The sequence below is a fragment of the Macrotis lagotis genome, chromosome X (assembly GCF_037893015.1).
Source record: "Macrotis lagotis isolate mMagLag1 chromosome X, bilby.v1.9.chrom.fasta, whole genome shotgun sequence".
Classification (NCBI taxonomy): domain Eukaryota; kingdom Metazoa; phylum Chordata; class Mammalia; order Peramelemorphia; family Peramelidae; genus Macrotis; species Macrotis lagotis.
Window position 1 is genome coordinate 68,688,037 of NC_133666.1, and position 20,898 is coordinate 68,708,934.

The 20,898-nt window shown below is 43.0% G+C and overlaps 1 protein-coding gene across 4 annotated transcripts in view; it reads left to right on the forward strand.

Moving 5' to 3' along the window:
- Positions 1–20,898, forward strand: part of KLHL13 (kelch like family member 13) — a 320,339-nt gene that overhangs the window by 272,486 nt on the left and 26,955 nt on the right. For all 4 annotated transcript variants that reach the window (XM_074208734.1, XM_074208733.1, XM_074208732.1 and 1 more), the window contains one exon: positions 10,594–10,735. In XM_074208734.1, the coding sequence (XP_074064835.1) occupies positions 10,594–10,735 (142 nt within the window). The remainder of the gene's footprint in view (positions 1–10,593; positions 10,736–20,898) is intronic.

A 20,898-nucleotide genomic window follows, 5' to 3' on the forward strand; every position in this document is an offset into this window, starting at 1 on the left:
CAGCTGAGGCAAGTGGCCTTCACTTTGGAATTGGGTTCTCAAGGCATTTGGGGCCAGCCCTTCTTTCTTTTCCCTCATGTTTGGACTCACCACAAAGGATTATTTGAAAGCTTGTCCGGTGTTGAGAAGGCCTAGAATTTTTATATGTTGACTTGGACAGTCAGAGTTGGAGCCAGTGAGTTGAAGACTAAGAAATCAGGTGTTTTGCTTGGTAGAAGGAAACACTTCTAGTCATCCTAGCTCTCCCCAGTGGAAGGAACTGCTTCAGGAAGGGGGAGTTCCTTGGGATTACTTGAGCACTCTTGGGCATGTCCTATGGGTTTCTTGTGTCTGATTATAGACTCTAGTCCTATGGAATCAGTGTTGCAGTCATTGGACTTGCTCAATGCTTTCATGATCCTTTTTGCAGTTAATGTATTTCTTCACGTTTGTCCCATCTTGGCCTTTGATTGTCTCAAGAATATGTGAAGGGCAGCATTCTGAATACATATACATAGATAGCTCTTTGAACAAACCCATCCAGTGTCTTATGGGGAGCTTCATCCAACCTGCAGAGCCAAACTGTTAGCTCAGAGAAAATCAAGGTTTTCATTAATTGCTATGCAAATGAAGCAGAAAGGTCTCTAGGTAAGTAACAATTTATTTCCTGCATATTGGCAGTGTTGATAGTAGAATTAGGAGCATTGCACATATTTAATGGCAGAAAAATGGGTCTGAGCTAAATGGGGATGAGACAAGATATATGGCTAGAGAGAAGCATTAGATTTTCAAGTGTGCTTGATAGTGTTACAAAGGAGAGAAAATCATACCATTGAAACTCAATCTGCTAGTGTCCTTGGAGCAATCAGAGTTTGCTGGAGTGCATTATATATATAGCACATGAGTATACAGCTCTCACCTTCGAGGAACCAATAATTTGGTGCCAGCACATTTGATGGGAGCTTGGGTAAAAAATAGAATTACCTCAAATTTTTATTTGCAGGGAGAGTACCATTTACCTGCTGGCATGAAGTAACAGTTAGTACCTGTGAGTGACCACTTTTGATGATCAGTTTAGCATTCTAAGACTTCACAATGTGCTAGACCAGAATAAGAGGCATGAGCCTCTTTTACAGAAGGAGAGAACTTTCCCTGGGCTAGGCTTTGGACAACACAATGGCTTCTTTAAGGCAGGCAGAGTAGTTCTTCTTTCCTCCATTTTATATATAAGAACAGGTCATGTAGCATAATGAAGGTCACAGAGTTGCAAGGACTGCCTATTCCCACATATGCCTGGGCAAAAAATGCTCTCAATGGCATTCCTAATAAGTGGCCATCTAGCCTTTCCTGAAAGTCGCCCAATGATGAGAAGCCAGCACCATGTGAGGCAGTCTGGCTCCCTTGGGTGATGCTCAATGTATAAGGCCCCAAATTGGCTCTTTTCAACCTGTCCTTGTTATTTATTCTGCCTTTGGGGACCAAGCAGAGCAAATGGAGTCTGTCTTCTATGGGACATCCCTTCACACACTTAGACATACATCATGGCCTTCCAGTCTTCTCCAGTTGAAAATCTTAGCATGAGGTGCAATCTTGAGCCCTTCCTCCCCCACAGCTCTCTGTGTCTGGCACTAGGCCCACTCAGTGTTAGGGATGCAAAGACCCAAAAGAAGCAGTCCCTGTCCTCAAGATGCTTATGTTCTACTAGGAGGAAACCAAAGGGACAAAGATAAGTGAAGAAAACATAAACAGAAAATAATATGGAGCATTTTACAGAGTGAGAGATCACTTGTGACTGGGGGTGGGGGCCTCTTAGAGGAGTTGGGGCCTGAACTATGCTTTGAAGGAAGGTTAGGTGGTACAGCCATTTGGGTGACTTGGTGAATAGAATGCTGGACCTGGAGTCAGGAAGATCTGAGTTCAAATCCCAGTCCCAGTGACCCTGACCAAGTCTCTTAAACTGGTCTGCCCTCTGTTTCTTCCTCTGCAAAATAGGGATAATGATATGTGGTAGATAAAAGGTAAAATGACTGAAGAAACAAAGGTTAGAGCTTCTGAACATATTAATTGATTGGACATTACATGCCAATTAAATAAAAGAGCAGGATCATACCTCCCTAGCTTGGCTCTGGACCTCATATACAGAAGGAGACAGATTTTTAGGTATTAAAAAGAATTAACTAAGACCATTAAATTGAAAGAAAACAATTCACCGTGAGGAAAAATTAGGGACTTTCCAAGTTGGGAGGGGGAGAGCAAATAGGTACAATTCTCTGAAGTCAGAAAAAAAGGGATGCTCCATTTCGCCCAAGTGTCTGTATTCAGTCCCAGGCACATGGGACCAACAACTGGTTGATCAGTAAGGTGCTAGTTTTCAGATAAGACATAGGGGGTTCTCGTGATATAAAATTGTGAGAAAATTCTTTCCGTCAGTCTTTGGATCTGAGTGGGTTTCTAATCAGAATAGCTGGGGTCCTTGGTTAAGAGTCTCTAAACAGTGAGAGGGGTTCCAGCTTTCCAGTCCCCCAGGGCTAGGCTTTCTCCTAATTCCCATAACAGGGTAAAGCTTTCTCACAGGACAGCAATTGGTCTAGACCCATAATTAAATAGAAAGGGCACTGAACTGGTTCCAGAATGAAGTCCCAAGATGGAGTCAGTGCAGCTCACTCAGTTCCAACAATTCTCCATTCGCTGTTTTCAGTCCCTCAGTGGCTACCGCTCTGGGCAGAGGTGAGAATCAAGTGAGATAAACAAACCTTAAAATGCCATAGAATGTGAGCTACTAATGCTATTAACATCATACTAAGTGTCAGAGGAAGACAGAATATATTCTAGACAGGAGACAGGCACCGCTTAATACATAGTCATTCATTAATTGTGCAAAGGCATAATGATGGGAAATAGCATTATCACAGCTAGCGAGCCATTGGATTGAATGGAGTGAGCTTGGAAAGGTAGTTGGGAGCCATATTGCAGAAGACTTTTGGCTCTAAACCGAAGAGTTGTATGTTATTCTCCAAGTGTATGACATCACTGAAGACCTCTGAGTTGCAGAAGTGGGATGGAGAGAGCTTTGCTCTAGGATAAGCCCCTGGAGTCTAAATAAGAAGATAACAGAACCTGAGTCCATTAGCCCTTTTAATGTTTGTCCTTCATTCTCGAAGAAGACCATAACATCAGGGAGGTGATGCCATGACAAGCACATGAACTGGATTGGAGTGGGGGGGGGGGCTGTGCTAAGTCACCAGCCTCACTTTCTCCTCCAGAGACCGCTGGGTTCAGAGCCAGATAGGAATCAGGACAACTGGAGATGGCCCTGGATGTGAGGCTGTCAGGGTTAAGGGACTTGCCCAAGGTCACACAGCTAGGAAGTGACAAGTGTCTGAGGCCAACTTTGAATTCAGGTCCTTCTGACTCCAGGACTAGTGCTCTTATCCCTTTTACTTTACAAATGAAAAGTCTGTAAAAACTCAAGACTAGACTGATAATCATGTGTCAGATAGTAGAATAACTTCAAGTACCTCCATTGTCCACTTAAGCATAAACCATTGCAATTGAGTCCTTAGGTTTAAGCATCATGTCTCCTTTTTTGCTATGTATTATCTTAACTATCATTGGTCTATGTTGTATTTGACAGTTCTTTGAGATGCAGAGAGGGGCTGGCCTTGTAGCCAGGAGGACCCAGATGCAGACACTGTCTGTATCACATACCACCCTTGGACTCTTGATACAGCTCTGTGATTCTTTCCTCCTAATACAGATGACAATTCCTCTATAATTTAGGGAGATAGTCTTTTAGAGTTGGAGAAAATGGCCCTAAAAATCCCACGATACCCTGTGCACCAAAGAGCTGATACCTAGATAGAAAATAATAGAGTACTGTTGGCGGGAGGTGGGGTAAGGAAAGATTGTTATGAAACAAGACTTTTTTTTAATAGAATCCTATTTAGGAGTTTACATTAGTTAGTCCAATCTTATATATTCTTTTTTTTTAGGTGTTTTTTTTTTGCAAGGCAAATGGGGTTAAGTGGCTTGCCCAAGGCCACACAGCTAGGTAATTATTAAGTGTCCGAGACTGGATTTGAACCCAGGTACTCCTGACTCCAGGGCCGGTGTTTTATCCACTGGGCCACCTAACCGCCCCTAGTTGGTCCAGTCTTGAAGGTATTCTGGTGCAGAGACAGTAATGATAGTGGTATATCCTTTATAATTTTAGTTCAGTGTTGATGTTTTTGAATAACTTAGATGATTTTGGATTGTATGATGAAGAGGAGTTGACCATTTCAGTACTAGAAAATGCATTTTTTATTTACCATTCATCTCATTAGTCTATCATGACTGAAGATAGAGGGAAACCTGGATATTTTCTTGTGGTAGGTCACTAATCTCCATGAGGTACTGGCCAATCTCTAAAGTTCATCAGCATTTCTCATATTATTCTACAGGGGTAGGATTCCATTGAAGGCTTCTGAGTTGGAGAGGTGGGGTAGAGAGAGCTTTGTTTTAGGATGAGCTCCTGAGGACTAAAGAAAGAATACATTATCCCTTTTACTTTACAAATGAAAAGTCTCTCAAAGTTCTAAAATATACAATCAATTGTCATTGTAGCCACCTCTTTTTAGGGAATAGTTGTGGTTTTCTTGATGATGAGAGGATCTCAAAGGAGATTATATTGGTGGGATGGATCCACTACACAGTGGAGGATTGTGAAATCCATACAGAAATGTTGAGGCTTCACGTGTTCAGCTGGAATATAAAGTATGGAGGAATATGGAGAGCTGAGGGGGAATCAGAAAGATGAATTGGATCCAGCTGTGAGGGGCTTTACATAGCCAACAGAGGAGTTTAGATTTTATCCTAGAGGGATTAGGGAACATGGAAGCTTATTAAGCTGGGCACCAACATGGACAAACCTCTGACTCAAGGATATCAACTTGGGAGCCTCATGAAGGAGAAATTGAATTGGGGATGAATTGGAGGTAAAGCAACCAAGTGAGAGCTGAGCACGGCCACAAGTGAGGGGTTGTTGGATGGTTGAGTGAGGGGAAGGGGACATGTAGGAGGGATGTTGAGGATTTTAAAATGAAAAGACTGAGGAATTGATTGACTATGGGATGGGGAAGAAGTGGGGAAGAGTTGAGATTGATTCTGAGGTGACGTTTGTGGGTAACTTGAAGGATTTGGGGGATTCCTCCCCTCCAACAGAATCAGGGAAGTTATAAAGAAGGGTAGATAGACTTAGGAAGAAATTTTGAGGTGTCGTTGGGATACCCAGAAGGTGATAGCTAATAGTCACTTGGCGATTATAATAATGTTTGTCCTTCACTTTTGAAGAAGACCGTGACATCACGGACTTGATGCCATGACAAGCCCATGAATTGGATTTGAGGTGGGTGGGGGCTGTGCTGTTACCAGCCTCACTTTGTCCTCCAGAGTCATCTGGGTCCAGTGGCCAGATAGGAATCAGGGCAACTGGAGATGGTCCTGGATGCGAGGCAATCAGGGTCAAGTGATTTGCCCAAAGTCACAAAGCTATTAAGTGGCAAGGGTCTGAGGTGGGATTTGAACTCCCATTCTCCCAAATCCAAGGCCAGTGCACTGTACCACCTAGAAACTCAAGAGAGAGAGCTGAGGGCTGGATATGCTATTTAAACTATATTACTAGACAACTTTCTGTGTGTGTGTGTGTGTGTGTGTGTGTGTGTGTGAGAGAGAGAGAGAGAGAGAGAGAGAGAGAGAGAGAGAGAGAGAGAGAGAGAGAGAGAGAGAGAGAGAGAGAGAAAACAGTTTCTTAAATTTCTTAGTTGTGAATGGAATTTTTGTATACCTTGACTGTTAGCTATCTTAGGTTTCAGATATATTTCTTAGGGTGATATGAAAGCTCCTGCCAAGTCTTCTGTCACCTTCAAGGTTCCTTGGGAAAAGGTACCTCCTTTCCTCCATTTGTTGTGCCCCTTGAGCAAATTCAGCTGCCAGCAGAGTTATCTTTGCAGGGGAGGACTTGTATGAAGGGGGAAAAATCTTTCTTAATTTTTTAAATTGTTGGCAATCTGCAAGAGGATAACTAAAGTGAATAAATAAGTCTAGAACTTTGACTAACTTTTCTGTCTTCTTGATGCTTAGGGTTGATTTTAAGCATTAAGAAATGACTCCTGAGTATGGATCATTCATGAATGTTCTCTAAAGAGAAATGTTTCGGGCCAGGACTATATAATGAGAATGGGGTGACTGGAGCTTTGTCCAAGTACAGAGAATTTAAAGCTTCTGAGAACTTTTTTTTTTTGCAAGGCAATGGGGTTAAGTGACTTGCCCAGGGTCAGACAACTAAGTAATTATTAAGTGTCTGAGGCTGAGTTTCAACTCTGATCCTCCTGACTCCAGGGCCTGTGCTCTATCCACTAGGCCATCTAACTTCCCCACTTCTGCAGTTAAGTGGCAAAAATAGTAACTAGTTTAGCACCTAGTTAGCAAGAAGAAGTACCCTATAATAGAAGATAGGCCTGGTGGTCTTGAGACCACCATGCCAGTCTCTCTTTAAGAGAAGCTGCAGTTTAGAGAATCTGTTCATGTAAACCAATGTTAGAAGGTTAGGCCTGGTTATCTTGTGCCCATTTTAACAGTCTTGCCTTAAAGGGAGGCTGCGAGCTTAGAAAATATACTCAGTTGGTAAAAGACTGATGATAATGTATTTCAAAAGTTAGTATAATTGTGTTTCCCCCCCCACCACCCCACCAGCTTGGTTTGCTCCCTGTTGACAAACCCCAAATAATATTTTGCCTTAACCCGATATGCCAATTGTCCATCTCCCGGGAGGCCACCCTGCATCAGCGTTTAAAAACCCCATTTTCAGAAGGGCCTGCTGGAGCCTCCCCTCTCTTCCAGTGGGAGGGGTCTGACCTATTTGAGTTATACTCTTCCGTTCCTGAGTGGGTCATTGAGGCCTCCTTTCTCTCCGCCCCCCTTCCCCACTGCTTGCCACAAAACTTGGTCTTGAATTGATTCCCACTGTTTTAAAGTGTTCTTCTCTGCACCTGAACTCATTAAGGGGTAGTTTTCCCCTTGTCTCTGGCTGGTTCTCTAGGCCCTTTATTAGCATACGTTGAGGATGAGGCCGACTTTGCCCGTTGGCAGACTTTGCCCGTTGCCCGTGGCCCCTCCCCCAGAGAGGGTCGCTGTCTCGGGGGAAGCAGAGGGGGAAGCCTGTGCCCTTCCAGGAGGGCCTCCTCACTGCCAAAGGCCGGTCACCAGCCAGCCCAGCTCATTTTGTTTGGGGTCTCTGACTAGAAGCCAGTGTCCTGGCCTCAAGGCGCAGAAATAACTGGTGAGGGTTTGGAGGCGAATTCTCTTTCTAACAAACTTCAAGGAAAGCACCAGTTCTTTCACTAGTCTGGAGCTGTATTATGCTGGGGATTAGACACTGCTGGAAACACTTGGCTTGCCTGGTTGGGGGTAAGAAGCCCAGCCCTGGGCACATCTTCCAAGCTCCCAGCAGTGGCTTGGAGTGTGCCTGGCCTCCTTTACTCTCCCTTCCCCTTTCCTCCCCTCCCTTCCCCTCCAGAATTATTCATTATAGAAAATGTGTGTTGTAACCAGATCAACAGAGCACTTGTTACTAAGGGCCCTCTGCTAGGACAAGGAACTAACTATCTTGGGGACAACCCTGGATTGTAATAGTGTTCTTGTAATGAGGGAAAAAAGTACACCCCTTTGAGGAGTATTTTTCCTTTCTCCTTTAAATTGCAAATTCGTTTGGAAAGTCTGAGCAGGCACACAAGACACTGATGCTTCTTTCCAGTGATTTCTGATGAAGAAAAATGTATCTGCCTTTGTCTCCCTCTGTTTTGAGCCTATTACTAACATTTCTTGAGTAGAGTAAGAATCCTTCTCAGGGGGTGCCTCCCCCTCCCTCCCCATCTCTAACACAGGCAGGAATGGGAAAGACCATGGGCTCAGCCCATTCCTGTGCGCTTGGGTGGAGAGCTACCCAGATGGGATTGCTTGGGCTACTAGATGCTGAAATATTCAGGAGGCAGAAGCACCAGACCCACCGCCCTCCTCCATGCCTCACTGTGCCCAATAATTGAGATTCCTAAAGCTGGCCCTGAGTCATCGGGGAGAACTGTGAAGCTGCTTATGAAGGCAGGGAAGCATGAGATATGGATTTTTAGTTAGGGCTTTAAGGATCAGATTTCATTTTATCTGGGAAATTCAGTTATGTAGTTCCTCATTGTTAAGTAATCTTGCCTAAATGACATGTTTCTTCAATTAGAGCTTGCTTCCTTCTTTGATCATTAAATGTTTCTCAGTTCAAATATCTCTTGTCAGATAATGCTTGAAAGAATAAAAAACCTATTAAGCTTTTCTGTGGGGCTGAACTTGGTGCCAGACCCTGGCAATACAAAGAAAAGCAAAATGGCACTTGCTCTCCAGGAGCTCACACTTTGTTAGGAAGATCCACCATAGGAAGTTTCAGCAGCAGGGCTGAAGGAAAGACCCAGTGATCCTTATGGAACAGCAGCAAGAGAGATGGTAATGCAGCTTCTTTAAGATCATTTTTGTTGCTAAAAGTGGATGTATTTCTGATGCTGAACTTCATGCCTAGCATTCAAGGCCTTTTTGCAACCTGGCTTTCCCCTCAACTTAACTTGTTGCAGTCCAGCTGAACAACCCTCTCTCCCTCCATTCCCCCTGTGCTTTCTCACCTCTTTCATTGCTCTGTTCTCATATAGTTGAGCCATCCTCTTCCTCCTCCTCCTCCCTCCTGTCCCTTCCCAGTTTCCCTGGGCACATGCTATTACAGATCTCTCAGGCCTATCCAGCATTCTGTTCTCAAGGGAAAGCACATACCACTAAAGGAGGAGGGCTACCAGCCCACTGCAAAGGGATGGAGAGCAGAGGATGGAAAGGCTGTACTAGCTGCCTCAGCTTCTCTCACTTCTCTTCTCTTGCATTTTGGCTGCTGAACTCATCAACTCAACAGAAACTGTTTTTTGCAAGGTCAGCATTGAGCTCTGAATCACTAAATCAGAGGGTCTTTTCTCAGTCCTTGTCGCCCTCTCTGTGACTCAGGCTGTCCTCCTCAGTCATGGGCCCTACAGCTTGGCCTGGGAGAGGTCTCTGCCCAAACCTGAGCCTCATAGTGCCCACCTCCACCTTGGGTAGATTCCACAAGCCAGCAAGTGCCTTGCCGTGTAAGTGCAATGAATCAAAAGCCATGAATGGTGTTATTATTCTTGTTGATAATAATAATTGATACTGGGCTCTTGAGCTTCATTAAATGTCAGTTGTTGTTATGACTCTTGACAGTTTGGGGCGATATTTATTATGTGACTGTTCACGGGCAGGGCATTGTTTGAGGGGCTCCATTCTGGTCTTCCCCTCTCCCCACAAAGGTGGTTAATCCCTCAATGAGTTGGGTATTTAAGAGAGTTTCTGGGACTGAACAGTTTGCTCCTCTGAGGCCACTGTGCTCCTCAGTCTCCCCCAAAGTAGCCAGGCTGGTTCTGCATCCACAGATGTGCAGCTCTTCCATATGCCTGTTGTCAAGGCCTTTCCAGCTTGGTGCTCAGCTGGCAGAGCTTGTGAGAATCCTCACCAGCATGAGGATGACTTTAGAGGAGGGGCAGAGAGAGAGCAAGCTGTGATCTCACACAATAATTAATGAACCTGGCAAGTGTCCTCACAAGGTCTGGAGGGTTCTGTAAGGCTCCAGGTGGGAAGTAACCATCCAGCAGCTTCAAGGAGGACTGTATGGAAGAGGTGCTGAGAGCAGTGCAGGCATGGGGAATTGTTTCACAAAGAAACAGAGTTGGGAAACTAAGGGAAGGGGACTGGTCCAGTTTGGCTGCAATATCCAATACATGGAGAAAGAAAGTAAGAGAAGAGAAGGCCAAAAGTTTGGGGAATCTTTGCACTCCAGGCAAAATAGCAGCCTGGGCCTGCTGAATAGTGGTGTTTTCCCCCTTGAGAACCACTCCATTTGGTATGTGAACAGATGCATGTGTGTGCGTGCAGACACACACACACACACACACACACACACACACACACAAACACGCTCACACGCTCTCTCCGTACTGCATTTCATAATGCCTCACATTTATTTATGTAGTGTCCTTCAACTGCTGTTTTGTTGAAGAGCCGACACTTGGGCTAAGTGAAAGATAGTGCCAGCCAGGAAGAGAGCATTCCCTTCCCATGGACTGTTTCTGAAGCTTGTAAGAATGACTTATAATTAGAAATAAATGTACATGAAAGACTTGGCAGACGCATGACTTGTCCCTTTTGACCTTTCTCCAGCTTCAGGGGGTTACCAGGTCAGTGCCAACACCAAGAGACCACCAAAGTCCCCCATGAGCAGCCAGCCAGTACATAATAAAGCGGCACTTTGGGAGAAGTTTATTTGTGCTTGTCTGGAGTTCCTCTTTGACCTCTGTGACACTGAGGGCAAGCACTGGGGGAAGCCATGAATTTCTCCAATTTCCTCCTTTATTCATAACTGACAAACTGAAGCTGGGGGCCAGTAGTCCCTGCCATGTCTTTCTTTGAGGTATTATCCATTATTGTGAATGGAAGAACAGATTTAAAGTTATGATTCTTTTCCCCTCATTCTTTTAGATCTCTGGTGGAAGAGGAAGACCCTCACATGAAAGTATCTCTTGTTAGCAGCGATATGGGCATGGCTGCCCACCTGCAGTCATCCAAGACAGGAGCTACACGGTTTTTCACGAGCAATAGCCATAGTTCTGCAGTGTTACAGGTAATATAGCCTCTCCTTTTGCTGTGCTTCTGTAACTTCTGAAATGCTAAGCTTGAAAAATGTTTGGAGTGGGTCACTCTATACACCCTTCACAAGGCCTCCAAATCCAAGTTGGGATAGTGGGAGTAAGTTGTCCTATGCACTTGCTTAGGGCATCTGTGCCTCAGCCTGAGTTTCCCATTCTTTGTGGAATGTATGTAGAGGAGAGGAGTACAGAATGCATTTTGAAAAGATTTCCATTGAAATTAGCTGGAAAGAATTTGGACCCTCCCAAGTATCTGTCTTCGGTTACCTGGAAAATTATTTTGATACAGCACCTGTTTTTTTCCAAGTGTTCCCGCTTTAGTCAGAATAGTTGAGTGAAATTTGCTATACTTTGTTTATGCTAAAGTCTATTTTAGTCCCTTTTATTTTCCTGTTAAATCAAGTTCTGTAACGTTATGAGAGCTCTGACCTTTCCCTTTTCATCCAATACCTCTCTGTTCAGTGTTTCATAATGATAGCAAGTGAGAGCAGTAGTAGGCAACCCAGAAACAAGTTCTGCAAACTGGAATAGGGTTGGGGGTGGGGGGCAAGGATGGACTATAATACAGCCACTAGATTTCCCTGGAGCAGAAATATCCTCCTGGAGCCCTCATCCCGTCTTCAGACCAGCTCCCATATCCAGGGATGTTGGCCTGGGGACCAGGGGATAGGACTGACCTGGAGCCATTGATAGATAAGGAAGAACTGGGAATGATTAAGGTAAATGTATTTTACTACTTAATATTTCATTAAAACTTGTTTTATGTCGTATATTCTGTTTAGAGGAGCACTGCCCAACACTTACATTGAACTACTTTAATAAAATCTACTTTTAAAGACAAGGCATAATTGAGTGGCACACCTTGCTGTTCTTACTCTTTAATGCTATTAGAAAGTCTCTCTCTTTGACCTCAAGGCCACCACCAAGGATGACATCATGTCCTAATTGGTGCATAACCTGGAAAAAAAAATCACTGCTATTGCAAGCCCACATTCATGATGCAGTGATTGCAAACATTCCAGTTGAGTTTTAGTTCCCCCTTAAGTGATGCTTCCTGCACCATTGTCTCCATCCTTGGATTGGACAGCTTACTATCTTCTTTACACTGTGGATCCTTTTTATACTGGCATTTCCAGGGCAAAGAGCATTCTCTTCCGAGGAGGAGAAGGGCAATATCATTCCATCTACTGCAGCCAGTGATTCGTTTCTTTGTCCTCCCTAGAATAGTTTACTTTTGCATCTTAAGAGTCCCCTGCTCTCCTAGGCTGACATCTTGTTGGCTAACAATGCTCAGCTCTTTTCCATGCTCAAGGAAGACTATTTTGATGTGCCAATGATCCCCAAGCTCTCCGGTTAAGACATTTGGTTGAGAACAGGATCATCCAATCCAGCATGATCTTCTAAGGTACCATGATCGTTGTTCCATGCTGAATGGTTGCCAGTGGGTTTTACAAATCTAGATGACATTGTCTTTTCATCTTATATGGTCTCCCTCAGGATAATGAGTTCCATATGGTTAGTATTTGGTGGGCAAAGAAATAATTTCCATTTATTTGCCCCCAAATTAAGTCCTTTGAGCTTGAAAGGCATTGTTAATGGGTCCTCTTTTGGTCTATGTCATCAGAGATGTGTGTCGAGAAATGTTAGCTGTGTTGAGAAATGTTAACATCTAAAGAAAAGCATCAAAAACTTTTAAATGGCTGTAAAATTGGTCTAATGAGGAAATGTTGTAGAAATGAAATCAATTTAAGCTGGAGAAAGGAAGGCTGAGGAGGGGTTTAAATGAGTATTGTAGAGGGGACCCGTAGAGTCCAAAGCAGGGAAATGGACCTATAAGGTTGGCTAACCTAGTGGGGCCCAATTAGACAGCAGAAGGAGTTTTCAATTATTCAAATGATTTAAAAAACTAGAACAGGATATAAAGACATAGTTTACTCTCCTTCATGGGGGTGATAGGACTTGTAGAGAGCAGGGGCTAGAGGGCACTAGGAGCCCCTGCATCAGGTCCAGAAGATGCCAGAGTTGTTGAAGGACTACTGGGGGGGGTTGTCACGTGGTTGTAAGTGATAGAGAGCTTGGTAGATCTGGTAGATTTGGGAAGACCCTGACTTGATAGGAGCTAGGAGCTGGGCAAGGGTCAGCTGAGTACCAGTGATCTTTAGCAAAGAAGGAGCCTGGAGCAGGTTGGTGAAAGAGGTGAGGGAGTGAGGACCAAGAGAAAGGAAGTAAATGGCATGTGGTAGATGCTGCTGGGCTGACGATTTTATTTGTAACACATTAAAGGATGGTAGAGCTCAGCTAAGGGGAAGGGAGAACTGAGAACCTTTGAATGGAGTGCCGAGGAGATGAGCAGCTGTCCAGGAAGGTATGAAGAGTCTCACTGTAAGAAAGTGAAGTAATTCAGATCCCAGGGAGCAAAGAATTCAATTTTATTTCATGTCTGTGACAAAATAGAACTTAATCCCCAAACCAAAAATAAAGGAAGGCAAAATTGTGCTAGACTTGGAGGAGAGTTTTGTGGTAGGTCTCTTAGAAACCCAAGGCTGATGGTGAGTCTCCCTGGCCAAGAGTTACCGAGCCCCTCCTCTACCCATTCTGGGTAGGGATAGACTAGATAGGGGAGGGAAGACCGGTGAGCAGACCAGGTCTGAAGTGGCCTACTCCTCCTTTGAGAAATGATGGCTTTGGTCACAGGGAATGGTGAAGAGAATGGTGAACTTGCCAAACTGGTATGATGAAGGAACTGGGGGGGGGGTTATAATATAGAAAAGGAAACCAGGGTTCTAGTCTCTCTTCTGTCACTATGTGACTATGTGATCTTGGCAAGTCACTGAATATATCTGAACTTTGGTTTCTCTGTATATTGGATTTAATCTAAGATTGCATGTTGAAATAGGAGTACTGGACTTGAAGACAGGAGGGACTTGGCTTTAGATTTCACTCCTTTGGCCCTGACCAAATCCATTTACCTTTTGGAGCCTTACTTTGTTTATCTGTAAAAGGGGAATGATGATACCTATAATATTTTTTGTGAAACTCCTGTTAAGGTAGTATACATAAAAGAATTTGACAAAACTGTGCTATAGAAGTGCCACCTGCTTCTTTCTGCCAGCCACTTTTTAAAAAAATATTTTTATGTATTTGTTTTTCCATGCCAACAATGGTTTTCACCAATCTTTATTTTGGGCAAGAATTTGAATTTTACATTTTTCTCTCTCCCTTGCTAACTACCTTTAATGAGGAGACCAAAGGGTTCCATTTGGTAAAGAGACAGGCAATGTTCTCCCACAGGTCTTGTGCCAAGATCCCAGATGGAAACTGAAAAAACTTTCCCCAATCCCTACTGGTCCTACATTGTATAGGACAGGCTTTGTCCATAGGTCTCATGAACAACCTTAGTCAATAGTAAGCAAGAGAGAGCCTTGAGTTGGCATAGATGATAGAAGGGAGATATAGAGGAAGAGAAAGGAGAGGAGATAAGCATGGAAAGTGACTGGGCCCTAGGGTTCTCCAAAAGGGTGGGATATGGTTGCTGCTCTCCAGGTTTTGAGCTGGGAGAAGATAAAACACAGATGAAATGAGAGACTTCCTGTCTCTGACTCTCTGCCTCTTCTCCATCTATGTGGGTCAATGATAAATTGCACAATATCTACTCTAAGAGCAGTTTGATGTGGAAAACTAGAAGCTGGCCTGGAGCTGAGCTGTTGGAGGACTAGCAGCATTCTCATCTATCTTGAAGGAAGGGACCTTGCAGGTAGGGTCTGCTCAGGGAGGTCTGCTTGCCTGGAACAGAGTGTAACTTTGGGGAAGAATGATCTGGACCACCAGAGCCACTCACCTGGGAGTTTGCAGCCATTTCCTAACTTGCCTTCTGTCTCCAGGTCTTGTGGGTGCCTTCTTCAGAAAGTTCAGATTTCTTGAGCCTGACATTTCATCTTCCACCATCTGACCTTGCCCTGTTTCTTTCCAGCCTTAGCTCATGCTCTCTCCTCTTCTAGTTCCTGAGCCAAACTGGAAGAGTTGTCATCCCCTGGGTATTTAGATGCCTTTACTCATGCTGTTTCCTGTGCTCAACATTTTTTTCTGTCTATAGAATATTCAAACTAGTCTCAGCCATACCTGAATAGGAATCCTCCTATGAGACACCTGACTGGTGGTTGGGCAGCCTTGGTTTAGAGTTTTCTAGTGAGAGAGAAATGGAACCTGTCACCTCATTAGCTCACCCATTTTGATTGGATGTCATTACAATCATGATTCTGAACAGGGTGGGGGAGGTTTATAGACTTGAGCAGACCATGACCCAAGGAATCTATGAGCACCCAAAGTGGTAAAGAACCCCTCCCCTCCACCCTTCCATGGACGTAGGGATTCTGGTCCTAGCTGCTCAACTCTTCTCTCAGGTACTTGAAAATGTTTGCTGGCATGACTAGTTGATATTGCTTAGTACCAATGAGAAGATCTTGGAGCATAGGGCAGGGGAAATGATGTGGCAGAGACAGGGGAACAGCAAATAAGATGGTTTATGAAATAAGAATCTTTGGGCATGCCTAGGTAAGAGAGACTGCTTAGTAAACTCAAATCGGGAAAAGCTGTGGAAGAAGACCCTAAATCTCTTGGCATAAAAAGCAGTTTACAAAAAAGGAGGCCATATGCTGACATGAGAGGACTGGGATAGGGGAGCCTCAAGTTCTGGGTGGGGTGAAGAGAAACCATCTTTGTATGTGAAGATGGTATCTTAGAATTTTCTTAAAGGAAAGACATGAGCTTAAGAGAAATGACACTTTAAAATGGCAGAAGGGCATACATAGTAAGTTAAATGTAGGCCCCTTGGGATATCCTCAGTTGTCCAGACCTTGACTTTGGGGCTCTAGTCATTCTAGCTGGCTTGACTTTCTTTCTATCTGCTAGTCTAAGCTTTCTCTTCCTGAGCACCTCCCTTTAGCCCCAAAAGAAAAGTCTAGTTCGAGGGTTTTCTATTCTAGTTTGTCTTTGGTCAGCCCAATGTTGGCTTTGTACTTTCTGCTCTCCCTTCATGCTACTGGTGTAGGATTGCCATAGGAATCCAGGTTTCTTCCTAGCCTCGGGGCTCTTCATCTTTTTGGGGTCCTGGACCCTTCTGGTAGGAGCTCCCTATGAATTGCTGCTCAGAATATGTATTTAAATTAAATAAAATACAGTGGATTACAAAAGAAACCAAAGGTTAGTGAGAAGAAAGATATTATTCTCCCCCAGCCCCCCATTCAAGTTCCAGGCCCTCTGAAATATGGCCACAAACCCTTGAGTTTGGAATTAGGCCAGATTAAGAGCTCCTGCTCCCATACCTCTTCAACCAGTGACAGAGACTCAATGGAGGCTGCCTGCTTCTTTTGCATTTCCCCATTTCCTTTGGGCTTTCCCATCCCATACTACAGCAATTAATTGTTTTCCTCTCTTATTTCTGGGCTCTCTTCTTCAATCCTCTCTTTTTTCACCACCTCTTTTCTTTCCTTAGATTTTTTTCATAGCCAGACCAAATTTTTTTTTCTTTCTCAGCTTAGCCCCCATTCTCTCTTTCCTTTCCCACCTTCATAGTATATCAGCATTTGAAAACCCCACCCCTTGGCCTTGGGTGGTGACTGTGTTTTTGACCCTCCATGTGTGGAAGCTCCAGCTGTCTATAATGTTTCTTCTGAATTCCCATTTCACTGTTTCCAGAGATAAGCTCTGCTCTCCTATTCCCTACTTTGGCCTTGATCTCATGTACAGTTGGCAGGTGGTTTAATGGAAAAGAAGAGGAAATAAAAACAGTTTTAGGGTTTACATAAAAAATGAGTATCCTTGAAGGAATTAGAATGAAGTGTTTGAATTTTGTTTTTTAATTAACAAAATTCTATTTTCATTCTCCTTACATCTCCTCCCATGGCATCCTACCCTACCAGACAAATCCTGTCCCATCCTGTTTCCAGAATGCTGCCTTAGGAAAATAGCAATGCCATTGGAACAAATATGGAAAGTCAAGAAAAACAAATTCCCACATTGGCTATGTAAAATAAAAACACCTGCTTGCTGAGTCTATCATATCTCTTTCAGGAAGTACAAAGGATACTTCATCATTGATCCCCTGAATTTCTGGTTGGCTATTTTGTTCAAGTTTTTTTTATGTTAATAGTATTTTATATTTTCCAATTACATGTAAAGCTAATTTTCAACATTCATTTTTGTAAAATTTTGTTTTCAAGTTATCTTTCTCCCTCTTATCTCTCCCCCTTTTTAAGACAGCAAGCAATCTAATACAGTTAAACACAAACATGTCATTGTTGTTTGTCCTTCATTCTTTTTTTGTAAAATTTATTTATTTTGTCACATGATGACTATAGTCTTGTAAAAGTAAACATGATCCCTCTCCCCTCACAAAGATAGATAACCTCAAGAAAAATAAAGTGAAAGGAAAAAAAAGTGTGCTTCACTCTGTATTCAGATACCATCAATTCACTCTTTGGGATGGATTGTAGTCTTTATCATAAGTCCATCAGAAAAGTTGCTTCAATAGCTATTACTAACTGTATTACCCTCCATCCAATTCCTCCCCACCCCCATTTATTCTATTTGCTCTCTCCTTTCACCCTATCCCTCCTCAAAAGTGTGTTGTATCTGACTACCCCCTCTCATGATCTTCTCTCTCCTATCACCTATACCTCCCCTCCCCTCCTCCAGTCCCCTTTCTCTCATCTCTTTCCTCTTCTGTTTTCTTCTAGGGTAACATAGATTTCTATACCCTATTGAGTATGTATGTTATTTCCTCTCTGAGTCACCTCTGATGAGAATGAAGGCACACTCACTCCCACTCATTCCCCCCATTGCAAAATCTTTTTCTTGCCTCTTTTATAAGAAATATTTTAGCCCATTCTACCTCTCCTTCCCCTTTCTCCCAGTACATTTCCTTTTACATCCATTCACTCCATCTTTTTACAGTATTATACCATTATATTCAGCTCCCTCCTGTGCCTTGTCCATATATGCTCCTTCAAACTTCCTTAATAAATGAAAAGGTTCATATGAGTTATCACTATCATCTTCCCAGGCAGGAATACACACAGTTCTACATCATTAAATCCCTCATAATTAGCCCTTCCTGTCCACCCACTCTATGCTTCATCTGAATCCTGCACTTGAAGATCAAACTTTCTATTCAGCTCTGGTCGTTTCAACAGGAACATTTGAAATTCCCGTTTCATTGAAAATCCATCTCCCCCCCCCCCACCCCCAAGAAAAGGATGTTCATTTTTGCTGGGTAGTTGATTCTCACTTGTAATCCAAGCTCTTTTGCCTCCCAGAATATCATATTCGAAGCCCTACGTACCCTTAAGGTAGATGCTGCCAAATCCTTTGTAATCCAGACTGTGACTCCATAGTAATTGAATTGTTTCTTTCTGGCTGCTTGGAGTATTTTCTCTTTGATTTGGAAGTTCTGAAATTGGCTACAATATTCTTGCCAGTTTTTAGTTTGGGATTTCTTTCAGGAGGTGTTTGGTGGATTCCCCCAATTTCTATTTTTACCATTTGCTCCTAGGATATCAGGGCAATTTTCTTGGAGAATTTCTTGGAAAATGAAGTCTAGGCTCTTTTGCTGATCATGACTTTCAGGTAACCCAATAATTTTAAAATTATCTTTTCCTGATCTGTTTTCCAGGTTAGTTGTTTTTCTAATGGGATATTTTATATTTTCTTCTAATTTTTCATTCTTTTGGTTTAATTTATATTATTTCTTGAGTTTTCACATAATCATCAACTTTTCCTTAGCTCCATTCTACATTTGAAGGTATTTTATTCAGAGATTTTTTTATCTCCTTTTCCAACTCACCAATTCTGCTTTTTTAGCTATTCTTCTCTTTGCTAAGCTTTTGGACTGCTTTCTCCATTTGGCCTAAACTGGTTTTGAAGATGTTATTTTCTTCAGTATTTTTTGAATCTCCTTTCACTGGGCTGTTGACTTGGTTTTCATGATTTTCCTGCATTGCTTTCACTTCTCTTTCCATTTTTTCCTTGACCTCCTGTACTTGATTTTCAAAATTTTTTTTGAGTTCTTCCACAGCCTGAGACCAATTAATATTTTTCTTGGAGACTGTGGATACAGAAGCTTTAACTTTGTCATCTTCTGAGTGTGTATTTTGATCCTGCCTGGGACCAAAATAATTATCTATGGTCAGATTCTTTTTCTTCTGTTGTTTGCTCATTTCCCCCATTTTTGACTTGATTTTAACTCTTTGTTAAGGTGGGGCTCTGCTTTTGGGGTAGAGGATGCACTGTCCCAAGCTTTTGAGGGTTTTTGTTACTGTTTTCAGTGACTCCGCCCAAGGACCTCAATTCCTTAAGTTCTCATGGGAGGCTATGACTACTCTTCTGGCCTGAGCTCTGGTCTGTGGATGACCACAGGCATTCCTCTCTTCCCTCAAACTGTGAGGAGAGTTCCTGCTCCTCTATGGTAGTAAGGGATCCCAGACTGTGACCTGGATCTGAGTATGGGCAAATCAGCAGAGTCTTGTCTCAGGGGTAGCAGAGAGACCTCTGTAGTCTCCCCCAACCTCCTTACCATCCATGGGCTGATTGCTCTGGAAGCAGCTTCTGGGTGGCTCTGCAGACCAACTTCTGGTTCCTGGGGTTGTACTGAGGTCCGCACTGGCATAGTTTCTGTGCTCACTATGGTGTGGTAGTTTTCCTGCTGACCTTCCAGGTTTTCCTTGGCAATTCCTGGGCTGAGAGGTCTGGAAACTATCCTGCTACTATGGATACAGGAACCCCCAGGGACTCAGGTGCCTGGGGGTTGTTCCTGGTTGACTGGAGCCAGTCTGCGCTGGCAATACCACCTGGACTGTAATGTGACTCTTTTTCAACTCTGGTGGAACAGAGTCTTCCTGTGGATCTTCCATATTGTCTTGGGCTGGAAAATTGTTTTACTCAGTCTTTTTGTGGGTTCCACCACTCTAGAATTTGGTTAGAATTATAATTTAAAGGCATTTGGAGTAGTCTGAGGGATAACTCCTGGGATTTCCTGCCTTCACTCCACCTCCACCTAGAATGAAGTATTTGAAAAAGGAAAAAGATAACAACTTTTCTGAAATTCTGAATTTAAAAAAATGGTGGAAAAAACTTTAGTTAAAATCAGCAATCTTCTAATTCATCTTTCCCCACTGTAGAATCTTTCTCCCTGGTGATGGGCTGATGTGTATGTCAAGGCCCATGCTTTTGCCAGGCTATTCTTTTCCACTTGAGTTCATTATGAGTAAAACATCAGTACATACAGAAATAGTCCCTGAATTGTTATGAAAAATGTTCTTTGTGATACATGATATAAACCCAGAAACATCTTAACATTTGAGAAATTAATAGTAAATTAATAGTAAATACTGAGAAAAAGTTAAAACCCCTTATTGCTAAGTGAAATCTTGCAAAAGGACTTTTGTTACTTGGTTTGATATAAGATCTGGGATATCAGCCACAGGTAGGCTTGAAGAAAGGCGGTCTTTGTCCATGTCTTCTGACTCCTAAGTTATAGTTAGTGGAGTGGTAAAGGGGTAGAGCAGGTAGGGATAGAGCTACCCTTGGGGGAAGTAATGTTCTTCCTTACCTAGTGATACTGGGGTTGGGGTAGAGCTTGCTCTGCCTTACATTGCTCAAAAATAAATGTGGGTTGTGATTATGATGGAATTGTTAGGGCAGCTAAAAATTGAACAACAATGGAAACCAATTTCTTCTATGACTTCTTCCTTCCCCTTCCTGTCTGCAATTAGAAGACATGGAGGTGATATTGGTTTTGAATGAGTATCTCGGCCCTCTTTTTGCCGCCCACCTATCACCCGGGGAGGTCCATCGCTTCCATTTGCAGAGCAGCACCTTTGGGCTTGGGCATTTGTTTACATCGACCCTATTTGCTAGTAGATGCCATTGCGATTGGGATCCTTTCCTGCTTTCAACGTTTGCTTGATGAAGGCTTCTGATTTTAGAGATTGAATTGTTAGCCTATTTGGATTCTTCTTGCTGGGCATCCTTAGCCTTCCCATGTCTCAAAGAAACAGGATTGGATTAAATAAGGTCCTTGCATTCTATTTTCTGTGTTCTTCCTTCAGAATTCTAACAACAAATTTTCTGAAAATGGGGTCTG